Source organism: Antrostomus carolinensis, unplaced genomic scaffold (assembly GCF_000700745.2).
Source record: "Antrostomus carolinensis isolate BGI_N321 unplaced genomic scaffold, ASM70074v2 scaffold3316, whole genome shotgun sequence".
Taxonomy (NCBI): Eukaryota; Metazoa; Chordata; class Aves; order Caprimulgiformes; family Caprimulgidae; genus Antrostomus; species Antrostomus carolinensis.
Genome location: NW_010321022.1, coordinates 9,014 through 36,338, shown reverse-complemented (window position 1 = coordinate 36,338; position 27,325 = coordinate 9,014). Strand labels below are relative to the sequence as shown.

Sequence of the window (27,325 nt, the reverse complement as noted above, 5' to 3'; positions counted from 1 at the left end):
TTTTGTTTCTTCATCCTTCATGTAAATAATCCTGTGCATCCGTGCCTGTATAGAAAAGGTGTGTGCTGGTGCCCTGTGAGGAGTTCTGCTACTCTTGTGGACCTGTGTATCAGTCTTTGCTTTTGAAACCACTGTGTTCTGCTGTTCCTTGCTCACTTGCAGAAATAGTGCATGTTCCAGAGCTTACTAACTGCTAGGGCATTGCCTGGTTTTGAGGGGACTGGGGGTATGAGAGGAAGGTTTATATTCTCTGCTCCACCTGCCAGTGTGGTAGAAGCCTTTCCAGACAGTGATCATAATTTTCCTATTAGCTCTTACAGTATCTCATATAGACTCATACAGACTCTTGCTGCATTAGGATAGTGTGCTGTGTACTTGGTAGTCAGAGGAAATTAATGTGTTATGAGCCATAAATTAATAATAGACCATGTAACCATTAATGTTCCCAAAGTTAGCACATACACTTCACATTCCTGGTATTCAATATTAGCCACTATGAAGCAGCAGAAACGTGTAGGCTGGTTAAACAATTCAATTAAACAGTTTTTTGACTTGTATTTGAAGTGACTCTTAAACAGTATTGAGACTTGGTAAACTCATTGTGGAGTTCACTGTGTTGTCTTTCTTCCAGAGGTTCTGGATTTGTCTGTAACTCTTACAACTGCAGGGACAGTGCTTCCCTCTCACAACCTGGACTCTGTGGACTCAGTAACCTTGGAAATACCTGCTTCATGAATTCTGCATTACAGGTAAGAATTGGAAAGAGCCCTCTTTAGAATTAAAGAGCAGTCTCACAGAGATTATGGATTAAAATCCGTGGAAAGAAGGGTGTGTTTTAATGTGATTCAGTGAGGAGACTGCACATGGAATGAAAAAAAACAGTTCATATTTAGTTTCACTTATGTGTTGTGGCTGCTCCTCCCTGGAAGTGTTCAGGGCCAGGTTGGATGAGGCTTTGAGCAACCTGGTCTAGTGGAAGGTGTCCCTGCTGATGGCAGGGGGGTTGGAACTGGATGAGCTTTAAGGTCCCTTCCAACCCAAACCATTCTATGATTCTATGTTAGTGCTATAAAACATAGTATGGTATGAAGGACTGGATCTGAAATAATGCCTTCTGCAAAGGGAAGGGGGAAGTCACACTGAGCAGATGCCTGACTGCAACGTGAGGTCCCAGTGCTGTGCTCCTGACGGAAACGGGTTGATGTGGAGGACGTTTTGACTTGCGTGGGCTGCGTAAGCAACACGAGCAGGTCACTGCATGCAGTTCTGGGGTCCATGTTTAAAGATTCTTGAAAAATTAAGAGTATGAAAAGCCACAGGAAGGGTTCATTGTGTGGAGATGTTAAGGTGGTAACTGTTATGCAAAGCTAATCATTAGTATACTTATTTAACTTACCTCTTAAGTTTATTTGGTTCATTTGTAAAAATGCAGGAACTTATTAGGGATAGTTGTTTGCTAAGAAGTTCAAACAAAATATGAGCCAACTTGTATGAACTTTGATTGAAGCAATGAGCAAACTTTAATGGGGTACAAGTGCTATGTAATGACTTCTGTCACTGTGGTAGGTTTGAAAGCTAGAACAGATCCTAAAATAACTGTAGTGCATTATGCATGTGGTATTCAGGACACCACAGTTAGCTTGGACTGCCTCCCCTTTTTTTTTTTTTTTGACATAACTTCATTTTCAGTTGTATCATGGTAACCTTAAACCACATTATGTTTTCTTGAACTTTATAGCTAAGAAAAAACTTCTAAAATTAATTTTAATTGTCAAAGGAACTTAATCCAAACACACTTCAGCCTTAATTTTGCATGCAACCTAGTCACGTTAAGGACCAATTTCTTTTTTCTATTTACCATTAGATTTTAATTTTCTAGACATCAGTCTTTCAGACACAAATTTCTGCCTTAATTTCTGGAAGTTCTTGGAATTTTGTCAGCAACAGTCTCCCAGTGAGAGGCTGGTGTCAATGGATGGCAGTCTGGAAGAACTGTAATGTAATTTGCCTAGAGAAGAACACTAACACCTGGGCATTGGAACTGGAAAAAAATTGGTAGGAAATAAATTCCACAAGGTGCACATCCAGGCAGTGAAAGTAGAGTTGGCTGAAGGACAGGACTACACTTTCTTGACTCTCTTCAGGCTGGATGTATAACTGTGCTGGGAGGTCTGTGTACCTCCACCCAAGTGGTGTAGCACTGTGCAGGCATCTGCTATGGGTCCTGAAATTTCAAGAATTCAGAAAGAGCCCAGTTTAATATTTTTGTGATACTACAAAAATATTAAACCTTGAAACCCTAATAATTTTGATCATATCTCAGACTTGGCTCTTTTTTGTTCACAGTGTCAAGTCTTGCCTTACTTCTCCGAGTGTTGCTTCTTGCTATGAGCTTCGAGTGTTTGAATTACTGAATTAGGGAAACTACTTCCTGTGGTAGTTTTACTCGTGTCCTGAGGTTTCTGGTAATTTCCCATGATGTGTTAAATCATTGCCATGATACATGATTAAAAAAAGATATAAATGGGAGAGTAGATGTGGAATGGTATCCTTCCTGCCTTGAAACCTGGCTAACTTTTTGATGGGGTTTTTTTAAAGGCATTTGGAGGACAATGTATAGCTTGTGTTTCACCTCAAGGAGGAGCAAAGGACCTCTCTTATTCTCACTGTTCCTTATATTATGATTTCAAGGTTAGAGAGTGAATATGGGATGTAGACTTGAGAAGGAATATTAAGGTGACATTGCTAAAGACCTTCCTGACCTGTTGTGTGCAGACTTCTCTGTAATACATCAGCAAGGTTGCCTACCCTGCCATCTCAGTCATGTGTGGAAAAACAGGTCTATGTACATTAGTTCTAGGAATTAGTGAGTATTGGCAGGACTGTGATTGCAATCTTTACTCCTTGGTTTTTTGTCAGACTTCAGCATTACACCAACACTCTATTCAAATTGAAGTATCAGTGGAAGTTACAGAACAAATAAGCAAAATGTGCAGGGACATAATACCAGGAGCAGATACTCTTCCTTCCAAAAGTCTGTAGGGGTTGGTTTGTTTGTTTGTTTGTTTGATTTCAGAAGGTTGGTTGCTATTTGCTCTCCTGAACTATTAAATACAGTAACTTTAAATGAATGCTTAAAAATTTTCTGCACCAAAGGAATTGAAGGTGATAAATGTGATGCCAGTTCTAAGGAAATTTCTGAAGGAGAAGCTGCAGACCAGTAAGCTAAGCCAGATAAACCAGTAGAAACTGCTCCAGAAGGGAAGCTCACACTTGAAGGGCAAACGTTGTGTAGGAGAGAAGTCAGTGTGGCACCTGCAGGAGAAACCATTTTTCATACATCAGCTGTTAGTCTTTTGAAGGCTGTGGTATTTGGTGGCATTTCTTTTTTATTTCAACCATGCTCTGAGCTGGAATCATTACAGTATCCCACCCTCCCAAGAGATTTTTCTTTTCTTCTTTTTACTAAATATCTACTCAAATCCAGTCTCACCAGTTTTGTTAATAACTTAGTACATGTTCTGCTCTGAAAGTTGGGTTTGTTATTTCATTGTCACACAGATTTATTGTCCAGCGCAGTAAATGCATTTTCTTAATGCTTTTTCAGTGTCTGAGCAATACCCCACCTCTGACTGAATATTTCCTGGAAGATAAATATGAAGCAGAAATAAATCAGAACAATCCACTGGGGATGAGAGGAGAAATTGCAGAAGCCTATGCAGAGCTCATCAAACAGATGTGGTCTGGGAGACAGTCTCACGTGGCCCCGCGTATGTTCAAAGTAAGTACTCCATGTTCTTGTAGTATGGCTCCTTGACAGAAGAATCAGTAGAAGCTCATATTCCTTCCACATGTTTTAGTGTCATGAAAGCAGTAATGACAGAATTGCTTCAGTGTTGTTTCATGTTTTATTTTAAATGCTTTTCAGGGTACAAGGAGGAACTTGCCAGTGTGTAGTGTCGTACCCTGGAATCAGTTACTGTTCTTTAACATTAAATGCCTTGCTTAGTAAATGACCTTCCAGCCTGAGAGCTGTTTACAGATGCATCAAATTGATCTTTGCTACAAAACTAGGTGAGGTCATGTGAATTGCCAGCCATGAACTTTTAATCGGTGAGAAAAGCTGTGCAAGTTATAAATTTAAAAAATGTAATAATAAAGTGGAGAGCAAAATGCATCCCGTTGTCTGTAATGTTATTTATTGCTGGAATGTTTCCAGTGCTTCAGTGTAAAGAGCTGCTTTCAGTTGAAATACTGCAACATAGCAGTTGTATATGAACCCCTAGAAAAATTGTACCTATGTCTTTTGTTTTAAATGTAATGCAAAGATGCTCCAATGCAGCATAATTAAAGCAGTCAAGGAACACTAAGGGTTTGCTTCTGTAGTGCAATCTCAGTATGCTGAGGAAGAATAACATCCCAAATGCATTAAATAAGCAATGACCTGATATTAGTGTAAATGTGTGTCTGCTGCTGTTCAGGTTTTGCATGGTGCAGTCTTGAAGTTGAGGGTATGTGCTTTTGAGACCTGGAGTGAAAGTCTTCTGGGCTGCAGAAATCTTGTCCTCTGTAGAGTCACAGTTAGTTCTGAAACAACAAGATGTTTAATTTCTGTGACTCGGAGTTGCTGGCACATCACCCACCACTATGAAAATTGTTCTTTAAACTTCTGTCCAGAGGAAATATGTGACTCTGTGGTGGACATCAGTAAAGGCGTCTTAATGTGGGCTGTTCTTGTTTAAGCCTGAAATAGGAATTATTCTTTATTTCCTAGTACAGTATCACTTGTGATTTTTCTAACAGTTGTTGCTGATTTAGTGAGTGTTAACTGTCTCTAGAATATAAACAGCCCTTCAGTTTGGGCTCCCTTGCAGTTGTCATCTTGAGTGGTTAAAATGTACTAAGCACAATTCTGCAAGCCTGTTGAACTCTTTTTGTTTATATAGAAAACGAGTGATGGTCACTAGGAGGGACCACTCCTTCAGCTAATTGTTGGTTTTCCTGTGGGACCCCTTTCTGTTGTTTTTTTTGGAAGCAGGAGCACTAAATGGCAGTGTTGTGAGATGGCACTTACAAAGTAAGAGGCTGTATTTGGGTGTGCTGTTTCTGGCCTTCACTAGCTCAGGCTGTTGTGTTTCTTAGCTCCATATCATAACTTCTAGAATAGCTGGAGATTGCTGTGGTGAGGATTTCAGTCTTAAGTTTTAAGTCAGTTTTGTTAGTTCTTAAGTATCTTCTGTAAGCATCTGCACTCTTGCAGTCCACCTGCCTCAAGATGCTACGTTATAGCCAGTCTCCATTGTGGGAACTGTAGGCTTCTGAAAGAGAAATTAAAGTACAAAATGCATCAGGCAGATAGGTTTTTGTGTACTGGTTGTTTGCAGGTTCCTAAATTAATATTGATAACTTGGATTTCTAGTGTCACAGCACTAAATGCATTCTTCCCTCTCAACACTAGGGGAGGGGAAAAAAAATAGTTGGGAAAATTATTCTGGCACACTTACTGCATTAGCATCCAGTTCACATCAGCATGGAGCTGATCTCTGCAGAAGCCAGATGCAAGTGTTTGTATCCCTGTTTTTTACATGGGTAATGCTCACCCCCCTCTGACTCTTGCCTTTGTGTTTCAGACACAGGTTGGCCGATTTGCTCCTCAGTTTTCAGGATATCAGCAGCAAGATTCCCAGGAGCTCTTGGCTTTTCTTCTAGATGGCTTGCACGAGGATTTGAACAGAGTGAAGAAGAAGCCCTACTTGGAGCTGAAGGATGCCAATGGCAGACCTGATTCGGTATGGTGCCCGTTACTTGAGCACAGGGCAGGTAGTGCTTCCGAGGGAGTTTAATTGGGTTTTGTGTATTTCCTGCCCTTCCTGCTCACAGGCCACGCAAACATCCTCCCTACAAAGCAGTGTACCTGGGATGGGAGAACCCTGTTGTGCTTTATGGCCCAGATGACTCTTCATGACACCTCGTGGCACATCGCTGCTGCTCTGCCTTACAGCAGAGTGTCTGTTCTTGTACTGGTGTGCAGGAAGATGTGCTTATGGCACAATACTGCCGTGGTTCTGCAGTGGAAAGGAAGGAAGTTGATCTTGTGACATAACAGCCACCTAAAAGTAGGCTGTAGTTACTACCATAACCTTTCTTCCTGACTACTCAGGCCCACCTTATTCCTCCAGGTAGATTGAGCAGCAGCAGCTTTCAGCATCAGTTTGAGGAGAGTGTTTACTGTGCAGGCCATTTCACTTGCACGTGGGCTTGGGTGCGACTGGGAGCATTCTCATGTGGAGGTGCTGGGGTGCCCCTCAAACAAGGGTCTGAACATGTGTCCTGGGCACAGGGCTGTAAGCAGCTGTTCAGCTGTCCCACTGGTAAACAGCAGAGTGTCAAATGAAATGAGCTTTTAGGCTGGACTTCTCATGTGTGCTCCATGATGGTCTCTAGACAAATGTAATCCATGAGCTAGATTTAAAACCAGACTGAATAGGGTGCATGAAAGCACTGATCAAGCCAAGGAGAGAACCAGGGTATAAGTGAGTTGGTACAACCATGGATCTTGGTGAATTCCTAGTGTTTGGTGAACTACCTGCATCTCCTTAAGAGATTTGACTTGATTTTTCTCCTTTCTGGTGATGTGGAAATAGATACACTGATATTAAAGCAAGTTTACATTTTAAATTTAATTTGAATTTGAATTTAAACACCCTTGGGTTCCAGTTACCCACTCTACCTAAACAGAGATGAAAAAACTCTACTTTTTTCTTGGAAGCTGTAACTGCAGTTGTCTTTCAAAAGCAGGGAACAGCAGTCCATTCCTCCTGGAGGAGAGGGGAGTGTATCTTGTTAGCAGCTTGCTGTCCTGTAGAGCACTGTGCAACCCTGTCACTGTCCCCTCCGCTCCATTTGTGCTTCTGGCATTCCATGCACCAAGGAATACTTGACCAAGTGACTCAGCTAAGATAGATGTATCACATTTGACTCGATGCAAGGCCTTAGTTTCACTGAGGAAAAATGCCAGTGTGTTACACTGGACACACTGGTAGACTCCCCTTTTCTGTCAGATTTATCTGTCAGTATCAATTTTCTGGGTTTTCTTTGATCCCTTTGCTTACCATGCTATGGAAGTGTTTGCAAGAAATAATGTTTAATATATATCTATTTTTTTTTTCCTTTTTATAGGAGGTGGCAAAAGAGGCCTGGGAGAACCATAGGCTGAGGAATGATTCTATCATTGTGGATATTTTTCATGGTCTTTTCAAATCTACTCTTGTTTGTCCCAAATGCTCCAAAGTGTCTGTGACCTTTGATCCCTTCTGTTACTTAACCCTTCCACTGCCCTTGAGGAGAGATCGTCTCATGGAAGTTACCCTGGTATATGCAGACCCACAGCGTAGACCTGTCCAGGTGAGGCATGTTGAAGACACAGCTTCAAGTCATCTGAGTCTTTCTCTCACGTTTTAAGATTAAGACTTTGCAAGTAATCTAAAGTACACTGATGTTCACATCTGACTGAGAGAGTGAAAACTGGGAATTGATCATGTGAAATCGAGTGGCTTTGTAAAATCTCAGTTTGTGAGACTAGAGTCATGGGTCAGCTGGAAGTGGCTTACCTGTTCCTACGATGAGATTGCCTGTGTGTGAGGTACTGCTCCCTGAAAGCAGCAGTGTGTTTGCATTGGAATGTTTGCCTCCAAAATGTAATGGTGAAACTTAAAATTTCAAACACAAATTAAAAACAATCCCTCTTGGAAAAACAAAAGAAAAAGAAAAAATACTTCATTGCTTTTAAAGCCTGCTCAATTCCAAGGTAGACTGAGCAGACCAGTGCCCTCTTAGTCTCTGAGCAATAACCTTGGAAGCCAAAAACACCCTTTGTTTCTCTACCACAATTTTTATTGCCAGGTATCACATGATATAATGTGGAATAGCCATTTGGGCAGTTCAGGACAGCTGTCCTGGCTGTCGCCTCCCAGCTTCTTGCCTACCCACAGCCTGTCTGCTGAGGGAGCAAAGTGGGGACAAAGAGAAAGCCTGGACCCTGCACAAGCACTGCTCAGCAGTGACTAGAACAGCAGTGCAATATCGACACTGTTTTAGCCATAAATCCAACGTGCAACACCACGGAGGATGCTGTGAGGAGAGCAACTCCCAGCCCCAGTGCAGTATCATACATGGTGTGTCCTATTCTGGGTGAGCTCTGGGGATGTGTTTCAGCCTGAGGGTGTGTCTGGAACAGGACTCTTAAAATTGAACTACAGCCTGTGTTGCTGGCATTGCCCATCAAATGAAGGTTTAAATGATCTGATCTGCTTGGAAGGGTTTGTGGGGTTTTTTCATGTGTTTTACTATTGCTGAGCCTGACCAAAGCAAAAGACCAGCTGTTCAAGGCTCTTTCATTCCCTCTGAATTCGTGCTTTGTAAGGTAGAGCCAAGATCCAGAAAACCTTAAAGTGTGTGGCTGTGACCTTAACTTCAGCAGAACTATAAATTCAAGGTGTTGTTTCTATTTTCTTGTGCTCTGACCTGCATGGCTTTATTTTGCCTGGTGTAAGCATGATGTTATCTTTGTTTCCAGTACCGGGTCGTGGTGCCGATGATGGGGGCCATCTCGGATCTGTGTGAATCACTCTCCAAACTCTCTGGTGTTCCTGCAGAAAATGTAAGGATAAATGCAGCACAGTAATTTAGATAAATGTTTGTTCTTCTTGAAGCATTTTGCTGGCTTAGCTTTTAGATGGGTGATAAGCTGAACTTATGGAGTAGTGACAAAACCCTAACAAGTTTCAATGCTGTTATTTGATTGTAGAATAGAAAAAAAAAAAAGCATGAATCAATCTGTTTATCCTGGTACTTCCATTGCAGTAGGGAGGTTTAAGAGAAGGGGCAGAAAGCTAGTGCCCACTCCCACCACTTCTGATAGTCTAGGTTCTTAGTCCTGAGAGATGTTCAGTGTCTGTTTTGGGTCCATGTCTTATTGGACATCCTTTTAATAACAAAGGGATCAGGTGAGCTTTTCCAGAGGGAATGATTTTGTAGTTGGTGGGGTATTTTCATGCCAGTGTAGCACTTCAATTTATTTCAGTTAATTATAGATGTGAGTGATCCATGCCCAAAATCTTAGCCTGTTGCCACTCTGATATTGAGATCTTTGCTGTTGTTTCCACCAGGCTGACTTGCAGCAGTTGGAATTGCACCTCCTCAGTACCTCTGTAAAATCACTCTGTTATTTGCTTTGTTTTTCTGATTTGTCTTAACTAACACAGCTGATGAGCTGCTGGGTGCTGTTACAGAAAACAGTGCTGGTGTTGGTGTGCTGAAAGCTCTGATAAACAAAGAATAGGAATAAACTGTTGCTTGAATTTAAAGTTACTTTGCCTAATTATATAAACTTTTATTATAATCTCTTTGCAAATATCACTTGCTGTTCTAGATGGTGGTGACAGACGTGTATAACCATCGATTCCACAAAATCTTCCAAATGGATGAAGGTTTAAATCATATCATGCCAAAAGACGACATCTTTGTGTGAGTAAAGTGTGAAGATGCCACGGTGTGAAGAATGCTACAAAACATTTGCTTTGGTCTCAGAATGTGAAACCTGATTTATTTTTTCTTTTTTCTTTTTTTTTTTGTCCTTTCCCTTTCAAAACCTAGGCCTTCCTGTAGACCTTTTGCATGACCTAGCAGTACTGTACCACTTCTCCCTAAAAGAAGAACAGCATGAACAGTTTTTAGTAGGTGTTTTCCTAACACAAAGGAAATGGTCCTGGGTAATAATGAAATTTCTATCTGTGTTCTGCAGTTTGGAACTTTCTAGAAGCCATTTCAGAGATGATAATCTATGTCTGGATTACACTTATACTTTCACTGGCATTTTTAGGCAAGCTTAAGTTTACTGTTCTTATACTCCAAGTCAGCCAAAAGCCTTGGAGCTGTTATTAGGACAGCATGAAGTCTTAAGTTGTTGTACTCTGCCTCTCCTAACACCCAACATGGTTTGCTGCGTGCTGTAAAAACTATGGCTGGGGGTTTCTTGATAGGCTGTTGACTGACACAGTTTGTGTCTTAATTGTGGTTGTGAGGGTCTTCAGTGAAGCTGAGGATTTGGTTATGGTTGATGCTTTACATATGTTTGGTACATGTGATGTCTCCAGTCATCTGTGAAATCTGGTAAGGAGAGCAAGAGTCTTGTTCCTCTATTGCAGCTGGAAAATGAAAATACTGCATATGAAGTGTAAAATGGACTTAGAGGCTCGCAGCCGAATCTGGGGCTTGTGAGGTCAGATCCAGCCCTTCATCACAAGCCCAGTCTTCCTCATGTGAGAATATTCCAACTTCTGTAAAATTGCTGTGCCAACGTGAAGCCCTCTGCAGCAGTGTGAGTGGGGTGCTGTGACACACTGCTTGGTGCTGTTTTGTCGTGCTGACTGTCGTGACCTCATTGCTGAGACTTATATAATATCTGAGTTTTTCTGAAAGTTCTTGTCATGTTGTTTTCTTCAATTGCAGCTAAAGGTGTGGCAAGTTAGGATGCCTAGGAAGAACATTTGGCTTCTGTGAAATCCATTTTGTGAGGGTATTGTAAATGGTTAGATTGTAAGTAAGTCTGTCTCCAAAGCTAGTAAAACACTGAAAAAACAAGAAGCATGATATTACAATGGTAATTACAGAAATCCCCCACTTTCCTACAGGCATAACATGCTGCATATCCCTCCACAGAAAACAACTGTGTCTGAATCAGATCTGCTCTGAGGTGCAGGGGAAGCATTAGCTGAACTGCTGCTCCATGTGTATTTTCCTTTGCAGTCACTGCCTCCTTTTATGTGCAGGCACAGGTGTAAATGAGGTGATGCTGCGAGTCATAGTCATAGTGAGTGAACTGACCTGGGTTAAAAATAACCCTCCAAGGAAGAGGAGAGGTAGCAGGAGGAAGTTTTGCTAATTTTCTTTTTCTATATACACCCTCTAAGATATTTTTAGCACTGCAGGGCAAGAGCAAGCAGCCAGGCACCAGGGCAAGAATTAGGAGGAAGCTGCTCATAGGAACTCTGTTTAATGGGGGATGCTGCCAGGAAAAAGATACCTACAGCTAAAAACCAGCATTCTTTTACTGAAAGGGAGCCTTGTTTCCAAAACAGAAGAGAAACACTTGTTCATAAATAGTATAACTTCTTATTTAAAGGCAGATGCATAATTACTTTTAGCATGGACAATCTGCTGAGCTTGTCTGGTTATAACAAGTCTGCTCTTAGATATTCAGTGATTGAATTAAAACATTCAAGAAATTATAATAGCAGTTTGAAGGTTCTTCTGTTTCTCTTTATGAAGCTCTTGTATCTGCTGAAGCAGGTGTGAAAGGAGGGATTGACAGTACATCAGTTTTGTGTTAAGATGGGTACAAGGTGGAATCAATCAGGGTGGGTCTTCAACTTGAGATTTCTGGACTGCAGGTTTGAGTGATTCTTTAGGGATTTTTCCCTTTTGCTGTTACTTGCTCGTAGAGCCTGTGGTGAGCAGACTGTGAGAGTGGAATGGCACTGGCAGAAACTTAAAATTGTCACTGGAAGGACTCTGTTGAATTTAAAACTACTTATGTTAGGTTTTTTTGTTCGTTGGGCTCTTGCAAGCTGATGACATTAAGGATATGCTGAAGGCTTTTTTTGTTGTTGTTGTTGCTGCATGTGTTATGTGTTTCTAGTATCTTCCTAAGAAATCAGGATTTTTCTGTAGTTTTTCCTTGCAGGCAATGTTTTTAATTTTTCTTTTTATTTAGTCTACGTTCTGAGGAAATCTGAGATATCTGTGAACTAAAACTCTGAATTAAGTTGAAACTGGCTTGTATAATTTGTTTTTTCAGGCTTTCTAAATCTTAGTCTAGGAAGGCGAGGATCTTCTGAGTTGCTTTTGGAGGGGTAATACTGTCTGTTTGGACTTGGTACATCACTGCTAAAGAAGTGCCTAACTTTGAAAGTAACGTGAACTACATTTTTGTCCTGCTGGCTTCAAAACCTGTTTACCACTGGGGAATGTACTTGTAGCCTTGGAGGTGCATCTCTGCCTTCTGCTTCTTGCAGACAGGATGATTTTACACCCGCTGGAGAGGACTCCTGCACGGAACCCCACACCAGCCCTTTTAGCTGTTGCAGTGGCCCTTTTATGTTTTCCTTCAGTGCTGGGACTTCTCTTGGGTTGCCTGCTTCCTTTTTTTTTTTTGTTTTTTTGTTTTTTTTTTATCTGAAGCAAATGCTACTCTGACTTGCACCCACCACTGCTACTCACCTTTGGGATGGACCCAGGCATTGCAATGTACACCTTCTTTGTGGGCTTCTTCTCCAAAACCAGAGCAGGAGCAGCCCCATTCACTCCTCTTGTGTTCTTTGGCTAATTTTTCCTTCTAGCCTGACTGGTTTATCATTCCTAAAATTTCCTGCTTTTTATGTCTTTAGCATGAAAACATAGTTTGTGCTTATCCTCAGTGCTGGTTGAGTAATGCTCAGCATTTGTTCCTGCACCTTAGCTGGGCTGATGTAACTGTAGAACTAGAAGACAACCTGGGTCAGGATACAGGACAGTGTTAAAATAACCCTTCTCTGGTCTGGCGTGGAGAGCCACGTTGCTCTACACTGGGTGCACATGGAGGTGGCTCGAATGGGGCAGGGGCAGGTTAAACAGAAACTTCTCAGGTGCTCCTGAAGCTGTAGCCCCAGCGTTTGGTTTCTGGCAGAAGTTAACGGTAACATGTTGAATCAGGATGTGCTTCATGCCTTCCTGAGGAGCTGTGGTGCATGGCTGGTGAATGTGGCAACGTGGTGGTCGTGTGCTCGGATTGCTGCTGCTGCTGGTAACTTCAAGAGTTTCTGATACTCCAGCAACTTAATTACCTTTTTAGATTACAGGCAGATATCTCACTGTTTATTAAATGGAGGAAGAAAAAATATTTCAAAAAAAATCTTAAGTCTTTCAGAATCTTCCACCTTTAAAGAACAAACTTGCTTCCACCTGAAACTAAAAATATGTAATTGAAATAACGTATAGTTGAGAAATATTTTATTTTCCTCAAAGTCAATGAAGAAGACTTTTGAGTCCCAACTAAAAAGCATTTTGTTTTTTTTTTTTGCTTTTAAATAAAGGCCCAATTCTTTAGAGACGTGACAAGAAAAGATTTGTTTCTTATGACCTGAAGGATGGCTCTGTGTGCCTGCATAGTCCAGAAAATGTTTAGCTTGGAAAAGATCCCCTTGTGCTGACTGGTGATGTGGTTGTGGGGTGTGTCCCTAGTTCATTACACACTAGATCACTGTGTAATGTGTATCTCTCTGTTTCTGAAAGAAAACTATCTTTGTATTAATTAATGAAGGGGAACAGCTGGCTTTTATTAGAAAGTATTACTGTGTAATGTTTTACAGTGCCAGTATTTTCACCCAAAATTCACAACTGAAATAAATAACAAACCAAAACCAATAATAATCGTGCTAACCCATCAAAAGTTTATTTGCACTATGTTTATCCTGGATATTGCCACAAAACAAACTTCTAAGAAGACTTTTTAGAGCGTTAAGTAGGGCTGACAAGATAGCAGTTGATTTATAAGCAAGGAAGAAATCCTCTGAAAGCTGCTTGCCTACCATGTTTTGAGAACATATTTTTCCTAAGATCTGTTGGAATCACTTAATTGCCTTGTGCAGTGAGATTAAAATTTCTGTTCTAGGAGAATAGAAGTATCAGAAAAGATGGTGATGATTTTAAAAGTTATTTGTGTTACAAATGAAGTAGGAAATCATTATCATTTCAGGATATTGTGCTCCCAGTGCAGCAAAGCTGAGGGAGTGGTGTCAGCTCTCAGCTGGGAAAAACCAAACTGGAGAGGGATATCTGGTCACCAGGGTCCCTTTTGCAGGGTGTGTTCTCAGGTACTAAACGTTAACCTAGAAGTGTTTAAAGCTGACATGTAATATGCAACCTGGGATGTGACTGAAGACCATTAGCTCGTGGTTTTTATTTAAATGAGATGTTTTATAGACTCAAAAAATCTTTTGTGTTTAAACTAACGTGAAATTCACTGTCTCATGTACTCAAACTCTTTCCTGATTCATGTTTTACTGACCCTGGTGCATCCTCGTCCCTTTTATATTCCGATCTTCCGTTCTTATATTCCAGTAACATCTAGTGGCAAGCCACCTCTGTTGGCAGATTGTAACGTGTACATCTCATTAATATATTTTAAGTAATTGAAGTTAGATGTAAGTTTTCTTTCACTGGATAGAAAACAAAGTGCAAAGAAGTAAGCAATTCAAAATAGAGTTAAATCAGTACAGCATATTCAGAAATATGTTTCTCACGTGTACATTCTGCAAACTTGTATTTTAAAACTTCAAACTGTTCAATGGGTCCTGTTGATTTTTTGATGTTTTCCTGAAGGATTTTGCTGCCTAGTCTTTGAATTTGGGTCTTTTTGATCCTTCCTGGTAGCCAGTCTGAGAGAATGATGAGAGAAGCTGTGATAAACGGACGACAGCACCCTTCCATGCCTCATGCTGGTGTTTAAATTATCATTTTAATTGTATAACAGTTTCCTCACCTGAAAAGTGCTCCTCCCATCCACTGGCAGAAGGAAACCAAGGTTGTGTTAGTAATCATCTGTGGTTGTTTGCTAGAGTCAAGAGTATGTAGTGATGGGGGCGCAGGCTATAAGACCCCCAGGCTCTGATTTCATGAGCAGCTGCCATCAAATCATTCCTCTGTTCCTTACTGTCTTTGTCCTCCTCTAAACAGGACTTTGCTCAGAGTCCAGCAGGTCTTCCACCTTAGATTTTGCTGGGTTAGTAGGTTGCATCTGTTCTGAGTGAGCTTGCAGAAGAGCTGGAGCAGAAGGGGCAGGGTGTTCCTTTTTCCTAGCGGAGAGTGATTTGATCAAATTACTTTTTACAAATACTTTTCTTGGCATAGGAATTGAGGTGGTTTTGCTGCCACCTGGGTGACTGTCTTCTGTAACAGAAAGAGGTTCTTTCAATGGTTCTGAAGCTTCAGGGTCTTGTAGTAACTTAACCTGGCAGTTCTTGCCTTCTGTATATTTGTTAGCATCACCTTAAGTTGGCTCAGGACTGAAAAATTTAAATGTAAATGGTCAGTCTCTTGCAGTTTTTCTCCAAGTTGGCTTTGTTGAAAGCGATAGTCAGACCTGGGTCTGCACATGGCAATATCCCTGTTGGTTTGACAGACTTCTGATTTTAAAGTATTGTGTAGTAGGTAGCTAGCAGCTCACATCTCAATTCAAAACTCTAGGAAGAATCTAGTGCTGTAGAAGGTCTGTGCACCAGCAGGGATTTGATTTAAAAACAAACAAACAAACTTTGGTACTGTTTTCTTGCTTTTGACACCAATGTCTGTTAAGCCTCAGCTTTGGATTTAGACCTCTGTATTGGTTGGTTACTGAGCAGAATATCAATTTCCATGAAATATTTCAGCTGTAAATGTCACTGAGCAGGAACTCACACAACATGTTGCAGTAGGAGTAGCATAGCTGGAATGTACTTTATTGTTTTTCTTGCATTTGCTTGACAGAGGACATGATCTACAGGCACAGATACTGTAGTCTTGGCTGTTGATGAACATGTGTGAAACATGCAATACGTGGGATGTACAGAATATTGAGCTTGCATCTTTTTTAGGTGATTCCAGTGGTTGAAAAAGCTGTATTTTTTTCCTGTTTTCACTGTAGGGATATGAGGGAAAACGTGTCCAGCCTTCTATGATTTTTGCAGGGCACCTGGGACACCTTCAGATGTGTTGTGGACTTTCATGTCCCACTGAAGTGGTGGGAGATGCTGAATCCTGAGGGAGTGGGGAGAAGGGGGAAGAATTGGACTCCATTTGAAATTTAATCTGAATGTAATTCAGAAATTGTGTGGGAGAGGGAAATATCTGCCCTGGATGGCAAAGACATATTTTTCCCTTTCAACTGCTCAGTTTCTGGCTCATCAGTTCTTGTGGTGTGTTACCTTACCTGTTGTGCTCTCTGATAGTAAAGCTTCAAAAAGAAGAAATGCAAATGTTACTGGACTTCTGAGTTTTTAATTGACTTCAAGTGACTCTCATGCATCCCAAAATGCACCTGTCTCCTCTTACACAAAAGGACAAAACTATACATTTTCTTCTCCAGTCACCTGAAAGGAGAGGAGAATCTGGGGCTAGAGTTCTCCGAACCCGTTCTTTCATTAGGCTTTGCACTCATCTCTTTCCTACCATGACGGGCTTGGACACATAGTGTAGTCCTGATGTGAGATGTGTTAATATTTAGCATCAGAGAAGAGGTAAGATGCTTGCAGAAATAAAGGGATTTGATATAAGACTTGAAGATGGATCTCTGGCATGATGTGTAGGGGCAGTGCAGCCAAGGAACGGTGGGACCAGCCCGCTGCTCACAGCGTTGTAAATGTTTCTCTCAAGGCACGTTGTTCCTGTGAAAGGGCAAATGATCAGAGTGTCACTTATGTAAAGGTGGTCTGCAAATCAATTTGATGATGTTGGTTCAGTGTTTGTGCTGAATGCTCTCATTCTCCAGGCTAAGCAGAGCACAGCATTCAGCACATAACCAAAATGCTTACTATTTCTTTTTCTTAGGTTCTGTGAAGTCCAGCCCCGCTAGGACCTCCGGCTCCCGCTCCAATGTAACACCCACGCATGCACCATGCTGGTGATATCACATCACCCAGGGATCCTGCTGGAGCTTGGAGCCGGCCTACAAGGGGTCAGGTAAGTACCACTTGAAAGCAAACTCCACAGCCCATTTCAAGGGTATCACTCTGTGTATTTCTTCTTAGTTCTTAAGGCCTAAGAAGAAAAACGTTTTGATGGCTGAACTAGATACCCCTGTTCTCTTAGCCTGGCTAATGGGGCATATAATATAACACATGTTGTTTATGTTGATGAAAGTTTCACAAATTGATTTGCAGGTCACCTTTAACCTATAAAAGTGTGCTTATTGGAATAAGGTATATTTAGTTTGCCATATGTACCATGTTTTCTGCCTTCTCTTACAACACGCTGTGTATTGTGTTTAGTTGGGTTCATGGTCTTGAAAAACCATGACTGGCTGCAGAAATGTCAGGTTTGTTAACGTGACTGAGGTTACAGCAATGACTGAGCTGAGTTAGGTCAGCAAACCAGCTAGTCTAGTAGTTTGTTCTTACTTGCTGTAATTGGTGTGTGCTTGTTTGAGATGAGATTTTTGTGTCCTGTCCAAAATAAGCTTGTATTTTTTAAGGTTTGGAAAAATCTTGCTGGTTGAATTCTCTCATCTTTTTTAACCTTACTCTTCTGTCAGACTGTCAAAATCCTGTGACCAACTTCTGCAGGGCAAACTACGTGTTGTCTGGAAAAGTTACATTTGGAGTTTCTTATCTCCTAGTTTACTTGTTTGTGTTCTGGTATTATGGAAGAAAGCAAACAGATTACGAGTATTTCCACTTCCTAGAAGAGATCAGAATACGTGCAGCATTTTCACCCAGGCTTTTTCCAATCCTCTGTTCATTCTTATTGCCAGCTTTTGAACCTATTGTAATTTCACAGCAGCATCTCTGGGTCGGTGTGCAGTAGTAATCCTGTTCAGACAATCTATTTGTCAGCTTCTGCATTGGTATTTCTTTCTACCCTTCTCTGTTCTTTTACAAAATATACTTATTTTCTTGGTTGATGTTAGACTTGTGATCCACATAGTGTTTTGCAGCTGGAATGAGGATCATAGTGTACTCGGGAGGGAATGTTTCAATAACATACAACATGTATAGTAGCCTGGTGTTTAGCTCAGAGTATTTTCTGCTTTCAGTGCCCTTTCACCTAGCTCTGCCTTGTCTTCCTGTAGCTTTTCATGCTCCTGTGCACTTACTGAACTTCAATTTACAAGGGAGCAAAAGTTCCCTACTTCATTACTCGCCGCCTCCTACCTGAATTAGAACCACAGACCTGAAGCCTTCATGATGCTGATGAAGACTGGTTGAGTCCTACCCTGTTCCTTAGCTGTTTTCAGACACTTTTCAGAATTGTCATGAATTATAAAGGCAACCAGCCAGTATCTGACAGTGTGGTAGCAGCTCAGCTGACAACTCTGACTTCTGAAACTGTTGTGTAGTCTGGTGTAGCATCACCTTTATCTTCTATAATTTCAATTAAATTATAAGATACATAAATACAATTTATTGTCCAGTAATTCCCCAATATCAGCTCTATAGCCTTCTGTAAACTGTAAATGAAATATTTTATCTTAGTTTTTTGTGGGTTTTTTGTTTGTTTGTGTTGTTTTTTTTTTTTAAGAAGGGATCTGTGTTACTGTAGAGATTTGGAAAATGACAGCTGCTGATTCTGATGTGTCTGCCTCTAATACTAGTATGTAAAAGCTGTTCTGAGGTCGAGTGGGTAGAGGGGCACCTGATTAACCAAATTTGTTGTTTCTGTGAGAAGTGTGCGAGATGCTTTTTTGGCGAGTTTTATAGGTGTACAGCATGCTATTTGTGATGGGTGACACCTGCTTATGGGTAGTCCTTAGCTCTTCCTGTCCCATCTGTTCCATCGCCTGGGCAGGGCTTTGTTCAGGACGCACATGAGGGTGGAGTATAAATGGAGGTTGCTTTAATTGCTGCTTGCAGAGCTGGGTACGTGGCATGAGGAGCAGTCACAAGAATGTTGAGGAACATGTGCATGTTGTGTACTGATCTGTTTTATAGGAGTCCAGCACAAGGGTCTCATAGGACCAGGAGTTAATCCTAGATTAAGTTCTAGGACTGAGTATGGTCTTTTGTTATTTAAACAGTGCTAATTAAAATAATTCATCCCTTTGTGGTGCTGTTTCTCAGGAGACTTTAGAAGGTGTGAACTGTATCCAGTGCTGGTGTCCAGCTGATTAGATTTGACAGCATAGAAAACTGCATAAGCTGTTTGTGTTGGACTGTCTCATGCTGACTCTGATCTCTGATGCTCTTGGTGGGCTGGGCTGGGACTCTCTGGAAAGATATATTAATTCATGTACTCTACCTACTCAGTGCAGGCCCCAGGCTGGGATCCCTTTTTGTTACAGTAGGATGGAGCAGACTACAACTCTAAAATTTGTTCTCCTCCTGCTCTACAAGGGTATTTTGAGCATGGGAATGAAAAAAATTTGTTTCTTAGCCCTTGAGAAAAGGGGAGTAGCTTGTCTGAAGCTGTTAAGAGTTGGTACATTCAGGTATGTATGTTGACAGGCTGAAAGAGTTGGGGCTGTTCAGCCTGGAGAAGAGAAGGCTCTGGGGAGATCTTATAGCGGCCTCCCAGTACCTGAAGGGGCTACAAGAAAGCTGGGGAGGGACTTTTCATTAAGGGCAGTTAATGACAAAACAAGGGGAAATGGGTTTAAACTGAAAGAGGGGAGGTTTAGATGAGATATTAGGAAGAAATTCTTTCTTTGTGAGGGTGGTGAGACACTGGAACAGGTTGCCCAGAGAAGCTGTGGATGCTCCTCCCTGGAAGGGTTCAAGGCCAGGCTGGATGAGGCTTGGAGCAACCTGGTCTAGTGGAAGGTGTCCCTGCTGCTGGCAGGGGGGTTGGAACTGGATGAGCTTTAAGGTCCCTTCCAGCCCAAACCAGTCTGTGATTCTATGCGATTGTGGTCTTGGTTGTTAACGTGTAGTAACATCTTTCATGAAATGTTTCTTTTTCTTTCAGTTTTCAGATAAGTCTGGGACAGGTGACTCGCCAAATTAAGGAGTAGTGTGATTTCCTGAAAATGAATCTTTTGTAATGAACAGTCCTGAAATCTGTATGATGAGTGAACGATGGGATAGTGTTGGACCCTGTGGTTTCTTTTGACTGACATATGCCAATATCTCATTTGCTGTTTCGCCCAGCAGAGCAAGCTGTGTCTCCATCTTCTTGCTGTTCTCCAGAGCTGTTTGTTTTCTTCCAGAATGTTTTTCTTGTGTGTTTACTGTCCTTGGATTTTTCTTTGAACCAGATGTTTCCAAACTCTTAGTTTTCTGACATGTTGGCTGCTCAGTGATGTGAGCTCAGGCGTTAACTGTATAAGAGGCTGGGAGAACGCAGGGCCCAAGATACTGAGTCTCTTTCTCCAGGGGGATTTCAAAGTGCATTTAGTATTTTTCACTGATGTTGTGATCTGGTTGATGCAACATGTAGTTATCAGGGTAATGTTATGAGAAATGAGTGGCAATAGGGATGTGAGTTAGGAGTAAAGACACAGGGAAGGTGGCAGCTGAGATGGTGGTAGGTGTGTGTCCTGTACCGTTGTGTGCTGTGGAAGGTGCTCAGGAAACTGCTCTGTCTATAGCATGGAGACAGAGCACAACCCCTTTTGTCCTTCTCAGGAGGACCCAGTGGACAGACTTGGAGTGAGTTCATGTTGGTTCTACCTGCTTTGCTTTTTGGCAGTGGAAATAACCCGTGGAAATACCTGTCTTTTTGAACAGATATGAAGTTTGCAAGCCAAGTGAGGATGGCTCGGAGTACATTACTCTCTCTGTTTACTTTCGGGAAAAAACAATGAGGCAATCCAGCAATACTGCAGGGACCATACTCTTTGGTCAGCCACTGCTAATATCTGTGCCGAAACACAAGCTCACTGTGGATCACTTGTACAGTGTGATTTTGGAGCAGATCAGGTAAGTCATGTCTGGATCTTTCAATCCTCTGCAAAGTTCTAGTGGTGGCTTGTTCAGTTACACTGTAAGAGGGTTACTGCATTCGTGTTAACAGGAAGAATTTCCCCTGATTTGTGTGTGGCATATAAACCAGGATTTGTATTGCTTTAGTGTCTGGAAGCCCCAGGGACATTTCAAGGTCCTCATTTTTTCAGGCTCTGTAGAAGCAGGCTGGAAGCTAATGCTGGTGATGATTACAAGGGAAGTGTCTACTTGGTGTTGCACAATGGGTCAGGAGCAGAGCTCAGGCCATATTTTCAGGGCTCTCAGATGGGACTACCATAGCTTGTTTTTGTGTTACTGCCAGAAAAACTTGGTACAAGCAGTGAGAACAAAGACTGAATTGTTGTTTGACTCATTCTGAGAGCTCTTGGCCTGTCAATGGTGCTGTACAGGATGGGTTCCAGTTTGCTGAGGGGGATTGGTCAGCAAGAACTGATGATGGAGAGATGTTCTGATGTACAGCTTAAGAATGATGGTGTGATAAACGTGTTCCCTCTGTCCAGCCGCTACGTGAAACTCCCTTTGGCAGAAGAACACTCTACACCGTGCCCGGACAAAGGAACCTGCAATGGCTCCAACGGTGTGGTTGAAGGTAACATCTTGTCAGAACTGTCTGGAAGCATTTCAGCACTTACAGCTTTTCACTGGCATTTGGTTTGTGCTGTGTGTATTTGGCTTAAGCTCTATCAGATGGTGTTTTCACAGTGATTAAACCACGCTATTGCGTAGGACTCTGCGTGCTATGGTGAGAGTTCCTGTTGACTGTTTTCCTTCCAAGGGAGATCAGATGTACGTGAGCATCAGCAGGAGAGCTGCTGCTTACACACATCTTAGGTGTGGTGTGCATTCATCTTGATGAATGTTAGGGAAGTCCTCGCTTCCCTCTTAGGTGTTCAGGTGCCTCCCTCCAGAGGCAACTCCTTTCCTAATATGCCCTTTGATGATGAGAACTGGCCTGTTAGGTCACAAAGGCAAATTCTGGAGAAATAAGGTGGAAATGGTATTTTCTGTTTATGGACCTAGAATCACAAGGTCTCATTCCTAGGTTGTATGCTTACAAGGAAGCTTTTAACACTGATGGCAAATGCATATTTCCCTTTCCTCTTTGAAATGATTCACTTGTGCTGCTGTGAGAATAACAACTGGAAGAATTTAAATGGGAAAGGTTAAATAGAGGAAAAAAAAAAACCCTACCCATTTTTTCCAAAGAATGGAAGTAACTTTCCTGGAGACTTACATATTCCCTTCTGTAAAGACACCCAACTGCAACCTTGCTGATTCTCTCTTGGGATGTTTATTAGGGTGTGCTGTCAGAAGGTGTGATTGTTAACCTACTGTGAACTGAACAGTCTCCATCATGTCTGATACTAAGAAATAAAACCCAGCACATTACCTAATATCTGCTAAAGGAAAAAATACAGCTTCAGATGTAGTGTTAGCAAGCACAGATTTCTCTTTCTGTGTGTCTTTTATTACTTCCTGAGTAAGCAGTGTGTGTCATACCAGGCTCATGCAGCCAGCTGTCCATGTGAGGTGTCACTCTGAACTTACACTCAATTTCTTTAATGTTGTGCTTGTTTTAAATTTTGCCAGGTGACTTTGAAGAGATGGAGCATCAGGATGGTGGGCAGGAAGGCAAGGAAAAGGTGTCAGAAGTTGATCCCTGTCACTCTGATGGTTGTATGCAGACAGAGTCAGCAAAAGACTTGCAGCCTTGCAAGAAGCAGCATTTCACTTTTAGCCTCGTGAATTCCTCTGGGACCTCTGAGATAAACTCCATTGTAGAAGGAAAAATCTTAAAAGTGAATGGTAATTATTGCCTTGCTATCTTTTTTCCTTCCTTCTCCTTAAAACTTTGCAATAAATGTTTCTTCTTTCTTGTAGCTTTTTCTGCGCTGGCTATTGATTGGGATTCTGATACACGGAGGCTACTTTTTGATGAACAGGAGGCACAGGTTGTAGGATGCTCTTTATAAATAATCTATATGTAAATGTGCATGGTACTTAATGGTGAAATGTAGGTGTAGCTCCCTTCATAAAAACTGGAATCACTGGCATGAGTTTTGTTTACTTACAATCTTTTAGTGATAAGGTCTATAGATCTGTAATTGCTGGTCTGTTTCCAGTGTGTTCTGAAAAGTAGACATCTTAATTTCAAAGCTAAGTAGTCTAGTTCATAGTTCACTCAACAAACAAAACTCAAAAGAAACCCGAAACCAAATTCATAGAGCCTAGTAAGAAAGCTCAGTATTCTTTCTGTGAGACTTCTGCTGGGTTGTGTTTTGTAACAGAACAACCTGTTGTTACTCTTTTGGGGAAAAAAAAAAAAAACCAAACAAATCCCCAACTTTCAAGTAAGGCCATACTATATTTTATCTTATGGACTGTTTGCAACACAAGAAAGGGGTGGCTGGAAGCTTGAGATGATTGTGTGGATGGGGGATCTGGGGGCAGAAACCGGCAGCATGGTGAAGGTGAGCATGTTCCTTTTAGTGATGACAAGGATTAAAGTCTATGTGGAATCCAATAAAGCATGTGTCTTTTTCACTAGGCGTTTGAAAAACATGCAAGTATGTTGCAGCCACAGAAGAAGAAGGCTGTGGTAGCCCTCAGAGACTGCATAGAGCTCTTCACTACTATGGAAACGCTTGGTGAACATGACCCATGGTAAGATCCCCTGTCTGCCTGCCGTGTTTATCATGAAATGCCATAACTATTTGAGTTCACATTATTTGTCATGGGATTCTGATAATTTCCCAGGTCTGTCTTTTTGTCTTCTTCTGTGAGAAGTCTCTCAGTTCTGTGTTAAGTCATTGACTCCATAGGCTGCAGGCTTGGCTTAATAAAGTCTTTGTTTCCTGCTGTTATTTAAAGAAAAGTGGCAGTGGGCATGTAGCTTCCAAAGATCAGGCTATTTTTAATCCTCCAGCATACATCTGTCTTCCAGACATTGTTAGAGGAAGTAGTTGTGGTAATAAAGAGTGAAAGCATGCAGCTGCCTTAGGGTTTAATCCTGCATTATTTCTAGCTTGAACCAATCCTGACCTGCTCCTAACACTATGAAAAAATCTCTATTCCAGAGGGGCTAGGTACAGCAGATCCTAAGTGACCAAAACATGATTACTGTGTGTGCAGACCATCTTTAGAGGTTGTTTGCTAGCTGTGTGAGAAAATAACTTACAGTGTAGTAGGTGATTGTTTAATATTAATTTCCAGTTGTATGCTGTAGATGTGTTTGCAACTGTTACCTGTTTGAGCTCCATCAGGAGATAGATAATAAAGAAATAATGGGACCTTTAAACACTTTTTGATTTACAAAAGAAAAAATAATCTTTGTACAATGTTCAGTTAATGCACTTGCCATAGGACATTTTGCCTATAAAGTGAAATCAAGTTGCAGTTTGGAGACCTCTGAGGAGATGTGTTCACCTGCATGTTCCACAGCCAAAATGCCTTCTGTAAGGCAGGGACTGTACTGTGCTATTGAGGCATGTCCTAATGAAAAGCCAGAAGCTTTTCTTTTAACATAAGTCATTAATTTCCTTGTTTGTTACTCCTTCCTCAGGTATTGCCCTAACTGTAAGAAACATCAACAGGCCACAAAGAAGTTTGACTTGTGGTCATTGCCCAGGATTTTGGTAGTGCATTTGAAACGCTTCTCATACAGCAGATACTGGAGGGATAAACTCGACACTGTTGTGGAATTCCCTATCAGGTAGGATTCTTCCCTCAAGCTAGGAAGAGCTTGAAGAAGCTGGTCAAGAGAAATCTACTTCTGATGTTGTTGTTGTTGGGTGGGCTTGTTACTAAAGCTGTAACTGGAACAGCTCTGTCTTCTGGGTTTGAACTGCAAGACAGCAGGCATGAGTTGAGCTGTTTGGGGTTTGTTTGTTAACCTTAATTTGTTCTACTCATCTCAAAGAACGCTAGTTACTAGCAGGTACTGTTTCCTCTGAAATTAGGTTAAAACCATATGATTCTGCTGACCCAAGAAAACTCCTACAGAGAATTTAGCAAATTTATTGGGCAGGGCTGCACTTGTAGTACTGAGGATTGTACATGTACAAGTTGAAGGCCTGCCTCATTGCTCTGCTTCTGCTTGTCAGCATCCTGCTGCAGGATGAAGTGTGTATTCCTTACTACTCCTGACTCACTTCTTTTGCCTACACAGGGGCACTCTGAACAGGAGTTCACCACCTTCCTCTGAATCTTTTGGCAAAACTTGATGTGTTTACTAGGACCTGCCCTGTGTGGGAGGGGTGACGTGTCTGGTCTTTACACTGCTAACATGTGGCTGTTGAGCAGCAGAGTGCAGCAGTTCTGCACCAGCATTGCCTGCCTGCAGAGCTTCACTGATATCATGCATCACCTTTTAGAAAGTGCTGGTTACTGGTCTACTGATACTTTTGTATTTCCTTGCAGGGGTTTAAACATGTCTGAGTTTGTCTGCGACCCCAGAGCAGGCTCGTATGTGTATGACCTCATTGCAGTTTCCAATCACTATGGAGCCATGGGAGTAGGCCACTGTGAGTAACTGCTTCTGTGTTCCTTGTGCACAAGGAAAGATAGGCAGAGGGGTCATGGGAGGGCTGTGTGTGTTGGACACGTGCAGCAGCCCTCACCAAGAGTGTCTAGTCCAAAACTTACCTGCTTTTTTGTATGCAGGTGAATATCATATTGGAAGGCAATGCCTTTCCTATAAGGACTTGCAGAGCAGCTAGCCAGCTTGTGTAGCTGCCTGAGGTCTGACTCTAATGCCCGTGAGACTTTGTTTATAGTCATTGGAGTGTGTGATGGTGTTCCCCAATTTGAGTGGAGTCAAGATTTTTCAATGCTGAATGTGAAATTGTGGAAAGGAGCTTCTTGTTGGAGAGTGCTGGGAAGAGTCTTCAGCATAAGCTGTCAGTTCAGCTCCAAGACTCAGCTTCTTGCCCTGCAGCGTGGCAAAGTAAGGCTGCTTGTCCAGTGTGGGTGCAGCATCACAGCTGCAGAGCAGAAATTGACAGCAGTTGAGCCAGCCAAGCAGGAGCTTGACAGGTTCCCTCAGTGGTGGTGAGACAAGGTCTGATGAGCAGCAGTTGCCTGTAGGCCAGGAGGACAGAGCAGAGGGTGTACCTTGTCATCAGGCTGGGTCTGATGCCTTTCTGTATTTCCCATTCTGAATTATCTTTGCTGCAATAGCAATTTAAAGCACACTTTTTTTTTTTCTTTAATTTTCTTTTGTTCCAGACTTTTTCTAAAACAAGCCACAAGTAAATGTGTAGTTCTTGGGGCATCTTGGTTGCACAGCTGGCTCTAGCTTGCAGTGGAATGTCTCTACCCTTGCACTGACAAGGGCTCACATAGCAGGGGAAATGTCATGCCAAACCCTTTGTTATACATGACAAGTCTGATACACAACAAGGCTGTATTTTCTGTCACTGGCTTTGTCGCAGCGTAGACAAAATGCATCTGTAGGTGGAGTTCCCTCTATCAGGTATCTGTGCAGATCCAGGCTGGAGGTGACATTTCTAGAACCATCCAGAAGTGTTTTTGTATGAGAGGATGATGAACTCCTGTTGGGCAGTGTCTGTAGGGTGTGTCCCTGTAGGATAGCATTAGCTGAAGGGGGCGGTGTATGTTTTGAGACTGGAGGTCATAGTCACAGAAGTGTTGGTTGGAAGAGACTTTGCAGGACTTTAGTCCAACTTCCTTCTTGAGGAAGGAAGGAAGCACTAGATCAGATCCATCATCAACAGAAAACTTTTTTCTTGTGAAAATGCAGAGTCTTTCTCAAACTGTCTGTTGGAGAAAGCGCTGGCTCAAGGTGGGTGAACAGGACACTAGAGGTTTTTTTCTGAAGTTTCTTTGTCCTGTATCTCAGCTCTCAGGGGTAAGTTTGGTATGTGGGACATGGTTCTAGCTAGCATGTTCTAGAAGTTGTGTGTGTTGGTGAACTGGGTTTGAGGTAGTTAATGTCAAAGCTAGCTCCTGGCCTCCTGTGCACGCTCAGTTTGAGCCCTGAGCATCGCTGGTGCAGCACAGCTGGCTTGGCCTTACCTGCTGGTCTTTCCCGGAGTACTGAGCTGTTGTTTCTTCTCCTGACAGACACTGCCTACGCAAAGAACAAAGTGAATGACAAGTGGTACTACTTTGATGACAGCAGCGTGTCAGTGGCTTCAGAAGACCAAATAGTGGTGAGTATTTGACCTGAGGCTAATCTGAGTTTGTGCTGCAAGTGTGGTTCCCTGCTTTGGGCATTATATTTCCAGACAGGCTGTGTGGATTGTTTCAGATGGTTTTCTTCTTTGTTTGGTAGACAAAAGCTGCGTATGTGCTGTTTTATCAGCGCCGAAATGGTGAGGAACACACTGCCCCATCTCCTCCCCAAGAAGAGTGTGACGGCATGGACACCAACTAAACATCACCTCCAGCACTTGGCCACCATGTTAGCGGTTGCTCTTCTAAAGCCATGCCTGAGGCATCTGAAAATTTTCCTTCCTTCTGTAGGAGTCAAGCAGAAAACGTAGCACTGAAAGATGCAGTGCTGGGGGTTGCAGAATAGCACGGGAGAGCCAGGAGTAGGTGCTGACACTTGGGTATTTAGAGGCCAAAAATAATATATATTGGAGCTTCAATAAAGTTCTTTTTAAAATCTG

The 27,325-nt window shown here is 42.0% G+C and overlaps 1 protein-coding gene across 1 annotated transcript in view; it reads left to right on the top strand.

The window, feature by feature from the left end:
* LOC104526328 (ubiquitin carboxyl-terminal hydrolase 4) overlaps nucleotides 1-27,325 on the top strand; it is a 27,467-nt gene extending 142 nt beyond the window's left edge. The window contains exons 1-16 of the mRNA XM_029085389.1: nucleotides 1-4; nucleotides 632-749; nucleotides 3,608-3,781; nucleotides 5,631-5,789; nucleotides 7,180-7,404; nucleotides 8,576-8,659; nucleotides 9,431-9,525; nucleotides 20,454-20,645; nucleotides 21,191-21,279; nucleotides 22,281-22,496; nucleotides 22,572-22,642; nucleotides 23,239-23,354; nucleotides 24,253-24,402; nucleotides 25,110-25,213; nucleotides 26,775-26,863; nucleotides 26,986-27,325. The exon at nucleotides 1-4 is cut by the window's left edge and continues 142 nt beyond it. Coding sequence (XP_028941222.1) covers nucleotides 732-749; nucleotides 3,608-3,781; nucleotides 5,631-5,789; nucleotides 7,180-7,404; nucleotides 8,576-8,659; nucleotides 9,431-9,525; nucleotides 20,454-20,645; nucleotides 21,191-21,279; nucleotides 22,281-22,496; nucleotides 22,572-22,642; nucleotides 23,239-23,354; nucleotides 24,253-24,402; nucleotides 25,110-25,213; nucleotides 26,775-26,863; nucleotides 26,986-27,087 — 1,884 coding nt within the window. The 5' untranslated portion in view covers nucleotides 1-4; nucleotides 632-731 and the 3' untranslated portion in view covers nucleotides 27,088-27,325. The remainder of the gene's footprint in view (nucleotides 5-631; nucleotides 750-3,607; nucleotides 3,782-5,630; nucleotides 5,790-7,179; nucleotides 7,405-8,575; nucleotides 8,660-9,430; nucleotides 9,526-20,453; nucleotides 20,646-21,190; nucleotides 21,280-22,280; nucleotides 22,497-22,571; nucleotides 22,643-23,238; nucleotides 23,355-24,252; nucleotides 24,403-25,109; nucleotides 25,214-26,774; nucleotides 26,864-26,985) is intronic.